This window comes from Mus musculus, chromosome 8 (assembly GCF_000001635.26).
Source record: "Mus musculus strain C57BL/6J chromosome 8, GRCm38.p6 C57BL/6J".
NCBI lineage: Eukaryota > Metazoa > Chordata > Mammalia > Rodentia > Muridae > Mus > Mus musculus.
In genome coordinates this window covers 87,467,038-87,484,866 of record NC_000074.6, presented here as the reverse complement: position 1 = coordinate 87,484,866, position 17,829 = coordinate 87,467,038, and the positions used below count along the sequence as shown (strand labels likewise).

Here is a 17,829-nt window from a genome sequence, read left to right as displayed (position 1 = left end):
GCAAAGCTTCTGCAAAGCAAAAGACACCGTCAATAAGACAAAAAGGCCACCAACAGATTGGGAAAGGATCTTTACCTATCCCAAATCGGATAGGGGACTAATATCCAATATATATATAAAGAACTCAAGAAGGTGGACTCCAGAAAATCAAATAACCCCATTAAAAAATGGGGCTCAGAGCTGAACAAAGAATTCTCACCTGAGGAATACCGAATGGCTGAGAAGCACCTGAAAAAATGTTCAACATCCTTAATCATCAGGGAAATGCAAATCAAAACAACCCTGAGATTCCACTTCACTCCAGTCAGAATGGCTAAGATCAAAAATTCAGGTGACAGCAGATGCTGTCGAGGATGTGGAGAAAGAGGAACACTTCTCCATTGTTGGTGGGATTGCAAGCTTGTACAACCACTCTGGAAATCAGTCTGGCGGTTCCTCAGAAAATTGGACATAGTACTACCGGAGGATCCAGCAATACCTCTCCTGGGCATATATCCAGAAGATGTCCCAACCAGTAAGAAGGACACATGCTCCACTAAGTTCATAGCAGCCTTATTTATAATAGCCAGAAGCTGGAAAGAACCCAGATGCCCCTCAACAGAGGAATGGATACAGAAAATGTGGTACATTTACACATTGGAGTACTACTCAGCTATTTAAAAAAATGAATTTATGAAATTCCTAGGCAAATGGATGGACCTGGAGGGCATCATCCTGAGTGAGGTAACCCAATCACAAAGGAACTCACACAATATGTACTCACTGATAGGTGGATATTAGCCCAGAAACTTAGGATACCCAAGATATAAGATACAATTTGCTAAACGCATGAAATTCAAGAAGAATGAAGACCAAAGTGTGGACACTTTGCCCCTTCTTAGAAATGGGAACAAAACACCCATGGAAGGAGTTACAGAGACAAAATTTGGAGCTGTGACGAAAGGATAGACCATCTAGTGATTGCAATATGCAGGGATCCATCCCATAATCAGCTTCCAAATGCTGACACCATTGCATACACTAGCAAGATTTTATCGAAAGGACCCAGATGTAGCTGTCTCTTGTGAGACTATGCCGGGGCCTAGCAAACACAGAAGTGGATGCTCACAGTCAGCTAATGGATGGATCACAGGGTGCCCAATGGAGGAGCTAGAGAAATTACCCAAGGAGCTAAAGGGAACTGCAACCCTATAGGTGGAACAACAATATGAACTAACCAGTACCCCGGAGCTCTTGTCTCTAGCTGCATATGTATCAAAAGATGGCCTAGTCGGCCATCACTGCAAAGAGAGGCCCATTGGACTTGCAAACTTTATATGCCCCAGTACAGGGGAACCCCAGGGCCAAAAAGGGGCAGTGGGTGGGTAAGGGACTAGGGGGGTGGGTATGGGGGACTTTTGGGATAGCATTGAAAATGTAAACGAGGAGAATACCTAATTAAAAAAAAAAAGATACCAAAAGGCAAAGCAGTAATGGCGGATGAAGAGGCATAATGGAGAGCTTTCCGCTAAGTTATAGGAAAACAAAACAAAACAAAAAACGGGCACATTTCAACAAAAGGGAACTTAACAGTTGGAAATGGTATGTCTTTAAAATGGCAGGAAAATGAAATGACCCACAACCTTAATCCTCAAATGCTGTGAAATCCCCAATTGGGAAGAGCAATGTGTGCGATGTATACATTCAAACTCACTTTGCATACTGAGACATCAAACATTTCAATTTAATGAAGTCACTTCTCATTTTGTTACTAATATGCCTTACAAAAGGATATATTAGTGTATATATACATACATACATACACACACACACACACACACACACACATATCATCACTAGGCACTACCATCTAGCCTGGTACAAAGCCCAGAGATTTCCTGTGTGTGAACTCCAGAACTACAAGAAAAGCAAATGCCCTCTCATTAAGTGGTGGCCAGATTAAAGCTTCTGGATTCAGTCTTCGAGCAGAAAGAGGTTAAAGCTGAAATATTAAACAGTAGTGCAGGATTAGTAACACATCACCCCCGCCCCTGCCACCAAAATGGCAAACGGCAAAAGGGTCAGCTAACTGCTTTTAGTTTATTCCTCTGGCTTCCTCTTTTTTCTAAGCATCCCTGCAAGTGTGTGCGTATGTGTGTAGGGTGGCAGACGATAACTTCAACTGGTACACTATAGTACTGCCACATTCATTCATTTATAGAGGGCCTCTTACTAGCCTGGAACTTTCCAACTATTCTAGGTTGGCTGGCCAGCAAGTCCCAGGGACCCAACTGTCTCCACTTCCTCCATGTATACCACCAAGCCTGTTGGTTTTCTCCTCCTCTTCCTCCTCCTCTTCTTTTAAAATCTTTAGCCGGTGATTTGGGGATGGAACTCAGCTCCTTTTGCTTGAGAAATGAGCCAACTGAGCAGCTCCCCAGCTCCCTGCCAGCAACCATTCCTAAGATCAGAAATACAGTTTTTATGCTGCAGCTGTAGAAATGAATGGAAGGTATGGGCAAGCCAATAATCCCAATCTCTCTCTCTCTCTCTCTCTCTCTCTCTCTCTCTCTCTCTCTATCTCTCACCTCTCACCTCTCATCTTTCATCTCTCATACCATTTAGGAACGAATGAGAAGAAAACAGGGATTTATTTTATTTTATTTTTTTTATGACCCTTTCACACAAGTATTGATAGGAATGTCAATTAGCTACTATAGAAATATACATGGATGTTCTTCAAAAATAGTTACCATATAGCCCAGAACGATCAATGGACGCTGAGTCAATATTTCACTGAGATACTTGGGTATCACAATTAAGGAATCATTATCCCAAACCACCAAGTGACAGAATCAGTTTTGATTTCCCTCCACAGATGAATGCTAAGGAAAAGGCATTATACCGAGATAGGAACAAAATGATGTCATTTGTTTGACAATAGATGAGAGTGGAGATTGTAAAAAAGACAAATGAAAACAGGGATTTATAATCTTTAAGAATTTTCAGATTAGACCGAGTATAGTGGCACATACTCTAATCCCAGCACTCGGGAGGCAGAGGTAGGTGGATCTCTGTGAGTTCAAGAACATCCTGTTCTACACAAGGAATCCTGGGACAGCCAGAGCTACGTAAGTGAGACCCCCCCAAACAACAACAACAACAAAAGAATTTCAAATTCAGCAACACTGCTTACAAGAAAAGGGTATATCATGTTTAATGGTAAGTGAGAGCCAGCCAGGACTTGGGCCTGAGCCAGGGCCACTGTCTTGAGGGACAGTGCTGTAAGAGAAGTGAACAGACTTTGCAGGGCTGAGGCAGAAAACCCTCCCACCTCTGCAAGCTGAAAGACTAGGGCAAGTGCTGCCTCTGCCATATCAACCCTACACACCCAGACTCTGGCATCAAAAAGCACTCTCAATTAATCCTATAAATTATTAATTCTATTCAGGCAAACATGGACCTGTGCTGGCTCTGAAGGTGTCTCTTTAGTGTGTTAACAGTTTATGGATAAGATGGTCTTCCCAGTGGAATTAACCCCTGATGCTTTTCTTAAAACATGGAACCTTGAGTCCGTCCGTCCGTCCCCCCCCCCCACACACACACAAATTGCTTTGGTTCGAGCAGTGCTCATAAATAAGGTTATCCTAGTTTCTCAGACGTTAAACACCGTCCACAAGAGAACTGCTTTTCAAAGAGATGTGTTTGTGATGGGAAGAATGGGTTTCCGCTTCTAATTGTGAATGATTCCGTGGTGAATCAGGGTTTGGGAGGCACTTCCATGAGTATCCTCAGGTGTGGTTCGCAAGGTGAAAACCATGGGCAAATGCCCGGGTAGCACCAGCGGGCATTATGTGAATGTTAACATATTAAAAGGAAACCCTATGACTTAGGCATCTAAGAAAACAGTATGAAGACACACTTGCTGTGTGGAGTGGAGACACCAGAATCACAAAAGAGGCTAAAGGACACAATCTTAGCCTAGGACAATGATCATCGTGCTGCTATCTACTCTACCAGCATTCTTTCAGAAATAGCTGACAGAAATCCTGTGCTTCCTTTAAATGCATCATGATCCTGGTTAGTATCAAGTAGACTTTTTAATGAGCAGTGATTTGGAAATTGTCTCAGCAACATAGGACAATTTGATATAATAGAAATAATTCTTCAGGCAATAGCTATATCATGGAGTTTCAAATGCTTCTCATCTCTGTGGACAACACCAAGCCTGTTTTCATTTAGAATGGGGTGGGAATAATCAAACTGATTTCAGGCCTACCTATTTATGTTCTAGGAAAGAAAAAAAAGGGTGGTTCCATTTAGCAACGAAAGAGAAAACTAAGGTGGGGCCAGTTCTTGTGACTACTGAACCTCATCTGTTTTTTAAGCTCCATCCTTTAGGTTTGAAATGAATCTCTCTGAAGCAATGTTAGACTTTTGCCAAGTGACTAGGATATAAACATCCTTTTGGTTGCTCAGCAAGACATATGCTCAAAAGAAAACTGGGCTCAAAACAGGCACGTGAGTTTCTATAGAGCAAGGGAGAACCCTCCACAGGGCTCCATCTTCCGAGTCTTGTCTGAGGTCTTTGTTCTCCTCCGTGATGATGGCAATGTGCGGATTTCATGATCCCATACACTAATGAACTGCTATAAATTTGGTTTGGAGACTCCAGAGACTGCACCAGGCTTCTGGGCACTGCTGAGGGTGCACCCTGTATTCCAGCCTCACCTTTCACAAGGTATACTCAGCACTGTGGGCAATTTCCATGGGAGGACATTCTATTTAAAGAACTACTCTTCCAGCATAATCCAAAAAGTCATTTATGGAGAAACAGGAGACACATGAGTGAGCTCTATGTTTATGTCCAAGCTTCCCTGTCACTCATGGGGTGAGGGGGTGAGGCTAAGAGGGTCCCTCTATACAAAGGGAGAAGAAGATCACGCAGTGCCACAGCTATGGGACATGGACGATCACATACACACATAATGAGCACGAGGTCTCACAGGGATGCTGAGAGCTCAGAGAGGCAGGTTCTCTGACTGAATGTAGTCAGAGACGAGGAAAGCTGAACCAGTGCAGCCATCTCCGTGCATCCTGCTCCTGACCTTAAACGTAGGTATCATCTTCCCTTCTCAGAGCACATTTTAAATAGAAGGTTTTTTTAAAAAGTAATATTTAAAGGCCACATTAAATTTATTAAAATGATATTTGCCACAGACAAAAGCCCAGGAAACCACTCTAAAAGGCAGAATGTACAAGAGCAACATTCCCAGCTATCTCCATCTTTAATTTGCAGGCAGCAGAGCCACAATCCTTGAAACTTAAAAATAGAAACAACAACATAAAATTTATAATGCTGATTTTCCAATTAAATCCCTAGTTAGAAATGGCAAAAAAAAAAAAAAATTAAATGTCATCTACAAAACAGCCAAATCTTGGCTTGTAAAGTATCTCTTTAAGGATGCTTCGGCTGAAAACAAATGTATGGCTGTCATAATTGTGTCGCAGGCTGGATCAGGTGGTCAGTCTGACCTGCAAGATGAGGACCTATTCACTATTTGTGCAGGGACATCACAAGGAGAAAACATGGCTGTAACAAAACCAGATATTTCCTCGTGCTCTAGGTTTGTTCACTAACAAATGTTCAGTCCTCCCAGTAAATTAGATGTTCTGTGGAAGGCAGTCAATACACATTTCTTGAATAAATACAGAAAAAAAGGATTTGGAGTTTGCAAAACTGTCAGTTATGTACACACTGTTACTAAGTACACAGGTAGTCTTTGTTTTAAATTTGAAGGTCAAAGACTTTATATTAATACTAAAGGAAGACATTGTCTGGACGTTCATATGCTAAGAGTGAACTCAACTCATCTGGCTTCGGGAGGTATGCAGCAAGCACGGGGCAGTGGAGATGAACCTGGGTTAGGTGTTGGGGGACCACTCTCAGCTATGCCTAGCCAACAGCGTGAACTCTCTCATTCCATCTTCACAGACAAGCTCTTAGGGTAGACAAGTGTTACTTCTCGAAGAGAGGTGACAACTGATCAGATGCCAGTCTAGCAAGCGCAGGAAAGAGACTCCATTCTCTCACATTCTGCTCCTGGAATCACTACAGAGAAGCCATGTGTGGTGCACTCTGAGGACTTACACTCCAGAGCCATCTGTAAAATGCAGGCAGATGACTCGGTAAGAACTAAGGCGCTCAAAAGTTTAGGTCTTACCTGAAAAGGCTACAGAAACCTTATCTCAACACATCCCTAACACCCTGAATAGGCATCATTTCAGACTGGCACCAGTTTCATAGTAACTGAGTAGATTAGACAAACATTCAGGAAATCTTCTAATATGGCATGAAAATCAGATAAACTGTGATACATCCACGCTTATTTACAGAGTCATTACAAGAGAATATTAGGAGCTCAGCCAGCTTGTTCTCCTTGCCTGTGAGTGCTAGTCCTGAGTAGTGACGTCACTGAATTGATTCTGGCTTTTGCTACTGCATGCAGATAGCTTATTTGTCAAAGGTTACTTTTTAATTGCTTTGCACTCTCTGTTTTGGCAAGAAGCTCAAGCGATGTAAGCAGCAGTTATAAAATACACAATTAAGTTAAATGGCTGATGAAAAGAATTCACTCATAAATATCTAAATATTGATATATATGATATTGTGGCTTGCTTCAAAGCTCTTACTTTAAAAATCTAAATCATCACCTATTTTATGTAATGACAATAAAATCCTATTTGTTTAAAGTAGGCACAGATAAAACTTTACAAGCTTAAAAACCAACAGCAAGAATTGTCATGCTTTTCCAACAATGAAGATATTTGGCAAAGTCTCCATATTTCAAATACACAAGAGAGCTTTATGACTTCCCACGACATTAATACCTGTCTATGTGGTGGGGACACACAAGCTTTATTAATGGATTCAACATTGGCTAATACTTAAATTATTCCTAATATTTTTACTTTAATATTCGTAAAAACTACATAATCTTAATTTGTTCATTTGAAGTGTATAGCTTTGGTATGTCACGCAGCTGACCTAAACTTGCAGTAAGTAAGCATTTAATCCATACCCACTGGAAAAATAACTATACAATTAATGCTCCTACATTAAGAATGAAGTATATTAAATGTATTGGTTGTCAGGACACAACATTTTATATACTGAGGCAAATTTGTGAGATCACAGGAAGAAAGGAATGAAACGTAGGCGAAATGGATTTTTACCAATCAGGTGTTGGCAGGCTTAGAACTCATTAGCAGATGTTGAGAACCCGCAGACTGACAGACCTCCTGGCCTAGGGCAGAAGATGAAAGTGTTCCCAGAGCACACTAGCACTCAGGGGAGGAGACAGGGCCCCTAGGTAGGAGCTGATTATTAAAGGGAGACAGCACAGCCAGGATCTTCCAGGGTCACTTCCCCGACTCCCCCTGGCTGCACTAGAAGAGTAGAGGCAGATACCTCAGCCTCTTTCCCACCCACCTATGACCTCTTGCTGCTGTCTTCCACTGGGCAGAACCAACCAAAAAGTCATGAGGTTGGCTGCCAGGGCAAGAGCAAGGGAAGGAAGGCTGGCTCAGTGGAGGGGGGGGGGTACACACATGGGGAGCTCATTGGCTTCTGCATCTGTCACTGAGGCCTGGCGTGGGGTGGAAGGACTATGCATGTGCCCCTGACTTAATTTGGAAATATTCCTTTCTAAACAGAGTTTTAAAAACATAGTCTCTATTCTCATGTTTCTGCATTCTCCATCCTTAAAGGTCCACTCAGGTTTTTTTTTCTTTCATTTCTCTTTTGAGGGATGGAAGGTTCAACAATCTCTCTGGTTAGCAGCCATCTCAAAGACCTAGTGGAGAGCCTTCTGAGCCATGGAAAGTCTTCATATTCATGTAAATGAATACACAGTGAAGGAATGTGCCAAAGCCCCCAGCTAATAAAACAAGATAGCTCTTCCAAAACTGTAATCCAGCCACCCACAATGACAATACCAAACAGCTCTCTAACACATTAAATCTGAAATATACACTCAAATCATCCGTTTGAAGTTCTCTCATTTATTAATTATGTGTGTGCAGGGTACGTATAGGGTTCATCTACCTTCTGATCATAGGATAAAGGTAAACATGCAGAAAGAAGAGCCGGTGCCACACTTTTCAAGAAGCCTGCTTAGCAGTCTTCTCACTGGAGGCAAAAGTGAGAAACGGTGCACACTGCTGACTGCAGCACGGAGGCCTGATTTCACAAACTGCTGGCACTCCCTGGGTGCCTGCTCAGTTGGCTAAACCTTGGTTTGTCTCCATAATCAACTATGAAGAACAGCTCATTATTTCTTTGGGGTGGGGGAAGCATCTGGTGTTTTAGGTTTCATTCATATATGTGTATTTTTTCTTTCTTTCCAGAGCAGGTCTGTAGGATCACATTATATCTTTCCCTGTGACCTTAAAGGAAATCTCATTTATTTGAAGAAAATTTTCATATGAAATTCCTACCTTCACATGCTACAGAATACCTAAGGTAATCATTCTGAAAATTGTGTTGCAATTTTTAAATTAAGAAAACAGTGTTTCTTTCAGAACTCAGACTAAGAAAATGTAGAACCTGATATTAACATGAGAGCCAAGAGCAAATCACAAGTATTCTTTTTAAATAAAAAATTAATAACAAGATAAAAAATGTTACAAACCTGGCCTTTACCAAACAGAAGACCTGATGTCTAGTTACAAAGTTAATTTTGAAAGCTAATCCTTGGTCAGGGAAAGAACAATGTTGCATCTGATTTGTGTCTGAACAGGCAACAGGAAGAGAGCTGAAAAGACTCTTACTTCGGAGTAATTCAGGAACAGACCAATGGAGGATACCTACCTCTCAGGAGCTGATTGGAAATGGCCTTTAGTACCCTAGATGTACGCTCTTCTGAATAAAGAACCTTCCCTTTTACTTTAAGGAGAAATGAACCAGATTCCAGGGATCAGCACTGACTGGCTCTTTGAGCCAATGCTACAGAGATGAAATCCTGTTTGGTGTGGAGAATGCATTTTGATATAACAAAGGGAATGAATCCTGTGAGAGAATACTGCCTTTCCTGGACCTGCCGCTCATTCCCAGGCTGTTCTCCCTGGGGCAAAGGCAAGGCCAACAGGCTGGCTGCCTGGAGCATGACAGCTGGGGAGGCTGGTGTTAACTCCTCTCAAAGCTCACGGAGGATGGGAATTCAGAGCACAGCCCAGGAAACTGCCTTTGAGTTCACCAAAATAAGAGGCCATACTTAAAGCTAATACTAAGGATAACAAAAGTTCAAATTCATTATGGGTAATCTGTAGTTCACGAAATCTTTCTACCATGTTGATTGACAAGGATTACCAAAGCAGCTTTTTAGTCCCTTAACAGTGTTTTAGTAACAGAAGGCCGAAACAAGTTAAGCACATGGCTGTTCATTCCAGAAATGATTCATTTTATTGCTCCAAGTCAGTATTTCATTTGTTCTTATCACTTGATGAATGTTAAGGAATCCAAGGTATCTATCCACCTTTCTGGAATAATAAAAATTGAAAAAATAAAAACTGATTCCAACAGTTTTTGAAAAGATAGAGTGTGGCAATGAATTATTGTTATTTATTTGGTTTTACCATGTGAGGTGCATTTTAGCTCTAAAGCTAGAAATCTCAAAAAAATTATCATGGACAACTGACATGTGACTCAAACTGTCTCGTGTAAGAACAATTCTGAAATTTGAGCTGCAAGTATTGACAAAGGGGGCCTGTTTCTTACAAGGACAAAGGTAACAGTGCCTTCTAAAGATTGGTATCATATAAAAACAGTCTGAATACGAAGCCAGAAGTTGAAAAGAGAGGCTAGTGTCCTAGTGACAGGTCCAGCTGCTGTACCTTAAACGGCAAGACACTCTAGGCATTTTGCAATGACCAAGTAAACATTTTATGGCAGTTTGAACTGGTGGTGTCACCTGCCCCTAGAAGAATCCTTAGTCTAAAAGAGTGATGGAGTTTGAGATTTGTAATGACTTTCCTGTCTCAATTAGATGGTATTCATTAGTTATCACAATTCAGGAAAGCATGGACGTATAAGCATTACATTAGCATTCATTTATTGTTTTAAACATGGTACACAGGAAAGAGGTGAGGGAGCTAGGGGCATAATGGGACTTGAAATCATGGAGGGAAGTGGAAGCCTTCACAGACACTCATCAAAATGAAGGCATAAAGAGGGTAAAGGCAAAGGCTGGAAGCGATTCAATGATTTGGGAATAGTACACCACCGGGCTCCTGCGAGTGACCCAGGCTAGCGATCTGAGCCAAAGTACAACTGTCTGAAAATGGTTCAAGCGGGACACAGGGATGGAAACTGGTTCCATGTGGGAGGTTCTGCCACCAAGCGAATTTAAGTATACTCGCTGGGACAGGAAAAGAAGGGCCGAGTTTCAAAAGCAGGGTAGAAAACAAAGGATGGGTTAGTTAATCACATTTGCAGAATGTACATGCAAAGAAGGCCTTGCAGGCCGAGAAGAACAGCTGTAAACCAGAGAGAAGGGATTTGCTATCAGAAGCCAAGGAATTCCTGCCATCAGGTTGACAGTCCAGCAGTGGGCACTGCTCACCAAAAACCTCATCAGAGGACAGGATGAACAGGTTGGCGACCACCTGGGTGGAGGCAATCTTCCCTAGACATGTCCTCTATGAAAAGAGAATTCCCCCTTTGCCCCACCCCCAAGTCTCCTTCTCAGTTGCACCCTCCACCCCCACTTGTCTTGTTCTCAGTTGCACCTGACCGAGCATCACTCAGCAGGTGCTAGGGGACATCAGAGTGGCTGACAATGTCACTAGTGGCTAGGATACTGTGAGGCTAGGTTAGGGCTCAGTGGGTGTTTCCCAGGCCTTTCAGGGTTAAAGCTGTAGCTTCATTATCCAGTTCTCACCCCTTATTTCATGCCAGCGCATGAGTATGAGAACATCAGGTGCAACTACAGCTGGTTTCTGGGGATTTCTCAATAGAGGAGCTGTGAACTGCTGCTTGCTCTAGCTCCTGCGGCACTCACAGGCAGGCTTCAGAAAAGAGGCAGACGTCTGCTGTTGGGTTTCCTACGGTAGTTCTTTAAATTGCTACTAAAAAACCACCTCTCAGAAACAGAAGAGGCTGGGGGTGGGGTGGGGGTGGGGCGGCTAGGTGAGGCTGTCTCGAGATTCGGAGGCCCGCCAGGGAAAAGCTGCCTGCCTTACCCCGGAGGCCACCTCGGCACCGAGAGCCCATGGCCTGCATCGCTGCAGCGAGAGAGGCTCCCGCAGCGGGTGGCCTCTGATGAGCTCCAGCACATCGACCCTGCCCGCTTGGTCTGGATTCCATGCAAGCGGCCTCGGCCTACCTGTCTGCGTTCCTGCCGTGAGGTGCGGGACCGGCCCACCCCCGCAGCTCCTCACCTCATCTCCCACTGGGCGTGGATGTAGTTTCACTTTGTTTTTCGAATTCGTGTGTGGTTTAAATCTACCGTGGACAAGTGCACGAGGTAGGCGGGTAGGGCGCATAGCTCCTACCAGCGCGGGCGCAGAAGCAAAACACCATCCCAAGAACCAAGAAGGAAACTGCCGGCGCTTGCGATGCCGGACGCGAGGCTCGCCTGGCCGGTCTGCACACCTACCCTCGCGCGAAAGAGTCCACGCGTGACTCCCGGTCGTTTGGATGTCTTCCCCTGAAGCCCCCGGTGTCCACTCCATTTCCCGCGACACGTGCGCCCCGAGCCCCACGCAGGCCCCGCCCCGCACGTACGTGCCCTTAACCAGCCCGCCGCTGTCGCTGCCCCGCGCGCTCGTGTCCACGGGGGGGCGCTCCTGCCCGCCCCCCACATCCACGCCGCGCCCCTCGGTCGGCGCGATGCTGCACTCCCGACCCGCCGCGCGCCGCCTCCTACCTGAAAGCCCACGAACCGGGCACGCGAGGTGGTAGAGGCAGCTGTGTTGGCCAAGTAGAAGGCTCGGGCGAGCGGCTGCGGAGAACTGTCCGGGAGCGCGCGCGCGCTCCCTCGTCTGACTCCCGGCCGGAGCCCAGCCCCGCTGCCCCGCGCCTCCCGCCTCGCCGCTCCTAATAACAACGGCGCCCTAGGTCAGGTGGCCGCGCGCGGACAGGGCAACCATTGGCTCGGCGGGGAGCGCGGTGCGTCGCGATTGGCTGGAGGGTGGGGCTTCGGCAGAGGAGGGGCGGGGCCGCTCAGAGAGGCTGGCTGGGAGGGGCGGGGGCGGGGCCAGGCTTGATCCGCGCCTTTGTGCCCGGCGCGCGCTCTCCGCCCGCTCCGGCTGCAGCGCCCGCTGCATCAATAATTCAGAGCGGCGGCGGCAGCAGCAGCGGCGAGTGCGGACAGGAGGCGGCGGCAACAGCGGGGACCAGGCAGCAGAGGCTATGCATCCAAGTGCGGCTGGGCGGCCGCGGCACCCCTGAGGCCCGGGCGGGGCTTCGGGCACACGGCACGCGGGGACATTTGTTCTGGAGTGCGAGGGAGAGGCGTAGTGGCCCGGGAGGCGTCGGCAGAGCTGCGCACAGAGCTGAGGAGGGGGCTTCGGAGCAGGGCTGGGGAGGGGGGCGGCTGGCGCTGGCAGCCCCCGGGGTGGGGGGCGGGGTGGGCGCCGGAGGCGCGATGCTGGGCGTCGTGGAGCTGCTGCTGTTGGGGACTGCGTGGCTGGCAGGCCCAGCCCGCGGGCAGAATGAGACAGAGCCCATCGTACTGGAGGGCAAGTGCCTGGTGGTGTGTGACTCCAACCCCACGTCTGACCCTACGGGCACTGCTCTGGGCATCTCTGTGCGCTCCGGCAGCGCCAAGGTGGCTTTCTCTGCCATCAGGAGCACCAACCATGAGCCGTCCGAGATGAGTAATCGCACCATGATCATCTACTTCGACCAGGTGAGTTCCCCATTCTTTTGCAGCACCCAGAATGGATTGGTGAGGGGGTGACAGGGAGAGCTTGGAAGGCGGATGTGGGATATACTCTCCAGGGACTCTGCAGAAGCGCGAGGCCACGCTCGGGCGGACTCCGGTCTACCCCTTTTCGTTCCTGTCTTCTTGTAGGTACTAGTGAACATCGGGAACAACTTTGACTCAGAACGCAGCACTTTCATCGCCCCGCGCAAAGGCATCTACAGTTTTAACTTCCACGTGGTGAAAGTCTACAACAGACAGACCATCCAGGTCAGCTGCCACCTGGGGGCCAGGGTCGCAGTAGAGGGGGTCCCTGGCAGTAGGGCTCTGTGGAAGCAAGCGTCAGAAATCAGTGGCATAAGCTCCCACTGCTCCGGGAACGTGGTAGCAGGGCCTCATACATTGCTCTTTGGCTTGCACTGCCCCTTAAACTGTCCAAGGTTCCTGTGAGAGCATCCGCAGAGACAGTTTCCTGCCTTCTCCTTCTGAACCATTTTGTAAAGATCCCTGGGTTTCCCTTAGGGACTTTAGGGACTTCTCATAAGGACTGTTAGCTTCACAGACAGCTAAGGCCTCTGTAAGGTCTCCTCCACGCTCACCTTCTCGCTTTCTAGGCTCAACAATCAGGCTCCAGCCCAAAGCCTTTCTGCCTGCTTTTTCCTTTTTTTGTTTTTTGTTTTTTTCTTCCCCCACCGCGGACAGAATCGCGTTCACTAACCCCACATCCTTCCTTTGCAGACTTGTTTTTAAACTTGAATCTCGTAGGGTGGACAGAGAAAAGGGGTTGAGGTGGGGGTGGGAGAGGTGGTGCTACGCCCTCCCGGGCCAGCCACTTCAGAGCCAGCACCCACCCGCTAGCCAGGTCCCCAAAGATGTCTGCGTTTCCTTAGAGCACCCGCAGAGGCCGAAAACGCGACTGGGGACAGGGCGCCTGGCCCTAGGCCGACGCTGGCACTGCAAGGGCACAAACAGGCGATGGCGGGCGCGGCAGGATCTGGGGCAAGAATTGAGAGGGTGACTTGGGAACGAAGCACTAGTGCAGTTTCGCGGATCTCGGAAGTGCGGACAGCCACTCCTGGCTGCTTCTAATCTGTCCTGACCACAGACCCCGGGAGAGGCCCGGGGTGAAGGTATTTGTTTAGTAATTCAGGGCGCTCCTGGAGCAGAGTTGCTCCTGGTAAGCTGGCGAGAGGCCAAAGGTCTCGGGACTCTACAGCCACCTGCGGGTTCACTAAATTGGATCGTGTCCAATCGGGATTCGCTTGGCCCGCTCGTTTGAGAAACAGAAAGGAGCCTGACCGCCCGTTCTGGAGAGGCAGACCCTTCCACTACCTAGATACGGCGTGGGTCCCTGTTAGAGCCTCCACAGTGAGCAGCCAAGCCCTCCTTCGCCCCGCACACCTCGTGCCTCATCAGGCCTTCGTGGCTGCCAGCCAAGCACCTAGGTTGGCTCGCCGCCGCTTGGGTACTCTTAGATGGCGCTTCTGATATAGGTCGCTTTCTTTCTTAGGTGAGCCTCATGTTGAACGGGTGGCCGGTGATTTCAGCCTTCGCCGGTGACCAAGACGTGACACGCGAGGCCGCCAGCAACGGCGTCCTCATCCAGATGGAGAAAGGCGACCGAGCATACCTCAAGCTGGAGCGGGGGAACTTGATGGGGGGCTGGAAGTACTCAACCTTCTCTGGATTCCTCGTGTTTCCCCTCTGACTGGCACGTATCGGGAATGGAGGCAGGAGAGAGGCAGGAGGGGAGTGAGAAAGAGGCCGAAAATTACCAGGGCGAGGAAGCGGCGCCACCGGAAACTTCCTACGTGTTCGTAGCTACACTGGGTACCAAGGTGCGCGCCGCCGGCGGTCCAACTTCGTCCGCTCCCTTACTAAGAGAAGTAAATTTCGCTTAGCTCTGCACACTCCCGTTTCCAAAATTAATCTCGCCTTCCCCAAGCCAGTCGCAGTAATCGAGGAAGAGACTTGCCTTGTCATTATGGTTCCTTACCCACGTCCATGTCCCTAACAATTAACGAAGTAATGTGAAATGTTTCTCCCGACCCGACCCCCCTCTGAACCCTGCCACTTACTGAAACTTAGTATGCCCCCCTGCCCCAGTTTGAAGAGGGGGTCAGATTGTTTTTTTGTTTCTGTTTCCGAATGGGGCAGGTAGTTTTAATAACAGATTTTGCTCTTCAAACACCGCGCCAGTTAAGCTGGAGAGAATTCGTCCCCGCTTGTTAGCGAAGGAAAGACTCACCTTCGTGGTGACTGGTTTGACTATACATAAATATGTATATGTATCATTTGTACACGAAGAACTCTTCCAGGTGGACGCTGGCTGTATTCCGTATTTCTGTCCTGTTCGGAGTGATCGTGAAATCTAAGGCTGCTTGGTGTTTGTTCTCTGATGCTTGTCAATGCCCCGTGTTCTGTGGCTCCACCAACCGCCAAGGAGGTTCTTCGGGACGCTTCTTCTTCCTCTGTAACATACGTGTGAATAGCCAAATTTTAATTTTGCTTTAATCCAATAAAGTCAAAGTGGGACTTTTATTTTTCTGAAACAGCTTTCTAAACTTCGCCTTTTCCGGGTTGCGAGGTTGAGGCGGGCGGAGAAGCAAGAGACTTGGAAGCTGCAAGGAGAGGCCAGGGCACAAGGCCTTCTTCGCAGAGCCATTTCTGCGCTGTCTCCCGCAGCAGGCTCCCTTTGCCTTTCCTGTGTCCCCTGCTTTGGTGGAAAGTGAGATATAAGACCTAAATCCTGCTAGGCGTGACCGAGGGCCTGGAAGCAGTTTCTTGCTCACCCTCAATTCCAAATGCATCAGGAATTATTCCCAATCCTAGTACTCGAACCCGCCTGCCCCGCGTGACTGTCTTCACGCCTACTTTCCTTGGATGTCTCCAGCTCTATCCGCTCCGCGGCGCCCGAAGCACCTGACACTTTGTACCAGCGCCTCTGAACCCGAGGTCCACCCGCCAAACAAACCCGGGCGGCCGGACTCGCGATTGCGCTCATTCGCAGGACTTTCAAGGGGTTCGTCCAGAAGTTTTGATTGTACCGAAACATAATGTGCAAAGCAAAATTGAAATAAACGACTTCGTTTTAAGTCTGGAACGCTGACCCTGTGTTGAACGCGGGTGACGCAACGCCAGAAGCGGGAGGAAGCGGAGGGTCCAAGACCGAGATACGCAGCCCGGGTGGGCGCTGGTGGTCCTGAGCCCTTCTCCAGGGTTTTCATGGGCTGAGGTTCAGTTTCAAGTTTCAATGTTTTTTGAGTGAGGGGTGGGGGAAGCAGGGCTTAACAGTACCGCGGGCAAAATTTCTGGCATTTCTGTCTTCTGCCCCCACCCCCATCTCCGGCTCTTTCTTAGCTTAAAGTGCTTCTGGCAGCCACGCCCTTCCCAGGGCTAGGGGCCCAGGGGACTGTAGGGGACAAAAGGGGGGTTTCTGAAGTGAGATGCAGTCGAATGTCAGTCTCTTCCAGCCCCACCGTTCCCTTCTTTTCTCTTTTCAGTCTCACCGGGAGAGGGGCCTTATGGGAAATTTAATAAAAAAGCGAATTCTTTTCCTTTTCCTTTCCTTTCCTTTTTTTTTTTTTTTTTTCTTTTTGATAAGAGCTTTGTCTTCGGTCTTTATTCTGGGAAAGACAGGTCAAGGACAAGAGAGTCTTCGCTCGGGAACTACCTTGATCAACAACTCAGCTGCCTGAGCCTGCCATTCTAAGTGTAGCTCCACTGTCCAAGGCTTACAGCCAGTGCAGTCAAGGCTAAGTGCCTGCTACTAATGCAAATGTTCCCAGAACACCTTGGAACTCGGAGGACTTTCTGAATGCTGTCCATTCCTTTTCCTAAGTGCAGAACTATCCCAGGTCTAGTGTCCAGGGGCTCTGGTCCTGGGGAACCACCAAGCTGGGTTCCACCTGGGTGACTTGGGCAAGTCTCCCTGCCCTCAGGCTACCCCTCTGTCTAAAGGCAGGAAGGAATCTAAACATCTCTAAGAGTCCCTCCTGTTCTGGGGACCCAGCCATTCTGGAAACAGGGGCATACAGGTTCCATTGCACTACACACTGGATTGAAGGGCAGGGGTTGTGGGTTCCCACTGGGCCCAGATCAGAATCCCAACAAAGGAAGAAATGCCAGTGGGCCCAGAGAAAGAAGAGGAAAAGTTCTTCCTGATTCTCTCGCGCTCTGCATGGCCCCTGGTAGGACTGGGTCGCTGCTTCTGAGGATGCCATTGAAACCCATTTTCACCTGGGTCCCCACCTCTTCCTCTGCCTGTCAGCCTTTTCCTGTGCCTCCTGTGTTGATCTCTCTGTGTACCTACATATGCCACCCCAGCCTTGAAATTGAAGCTACACTTTCCCTTTCTTTCTTTCTTTCTTTCTTTCTTTCTTTCTTTTTCTTTCTTTCTTTCTTTTTTTCTTTCAAAATCACATTGGACAGTGGACCTAAGTTCAGCTAGAAGGCCACCTCTCCTTGGGAGCTGTCCCAACTCACAGAGCAGCTAATGCTCTCCCTAGGAGGCCTACTGCCTGTTAGCTCCTTGCCTTCCAGGGAGGGCCCAGTCTGGTGCTGGCAGGGAAGGAGTCATTTGGGGCTGGGATTGTCTCCCTTTTTTGCTTTGGGTTTCACATAGAATGGCCACCCACATTTACCCCATGCTCCAGGCCTGTGACAACTGGACTTCTCTCTCTCTCTCTCTCTCTCTCTCTCTGTGTGTGTGTGTGTGTGGTGTGTGTGTGTGTGTGTGTGTGTGTGAAGATGGAGCCTGAATATTCCTTCCGTCAGAGGCAGGTGAACTGACCTATGCCTGAAAATTGGGCCACAGATGGGGTCACAAGAGACACCAAATGGCAAGTTGGAGATGGATCAAGAAGAAAAGCCCTGGAGAGCTGCAGTTCCCTGGAGACTTCCTTCCTGTCCCAGCTAGAGGCTT

The 17,829-nt window shown here is 47.9% G+C and overlaps 1 protein-coding gene and 1 long non-coding RNA gene across 3 annotated transcripts in view; one reads left to right on the top strand and one right to left on the bottom strand.

Moving 5' to 3' along the window:
- Positions 1-12,055, bottom strand: part of Gm2694 (predicted gene 2694) — a 52,743-nt gene extending 40,688 nt beyond the window's left edge. Inside the window, exon 1 of one of the 2 annotated variants that reach the window (NR_033430.1) lies at positions 11,907-12,055. This is a non-coding gene — a long non-coding RNA (predicted gene 2694). Of the gene's footprint in view, positions 1-11,636; positions 11,752-11,906 lie in introns of those variants that run through there. The other variant, NR_125722.1, reaches the window with a different exon arrangement.
- A 219-nt stretch (positions 12,056-12,274) lies between these two features.
- Positions 12,275-16,014, top strand: Cbln1 (cerebellin 1 precursor protein). Its single transcript, NM_019626.3, has 3 exons — positions 12,275-12,890; positions 13,056-13,175; positions 14,416-16,014. The coding sequence occupies exons 1-3, from the start codon at positions 12,627-12,629 to the stop codon at positions 14,611-14,613; spliced, it is 582 nt and encodes a 193-aa protein (NP_062600.2). The 5' UTR covers positions 12,275-12,626; the 3' UTR covers positions 14,614-16,014.
- The last annotated feature ends 1,815 nt before the right edge of the window (positions 16,015-17,829 follow it).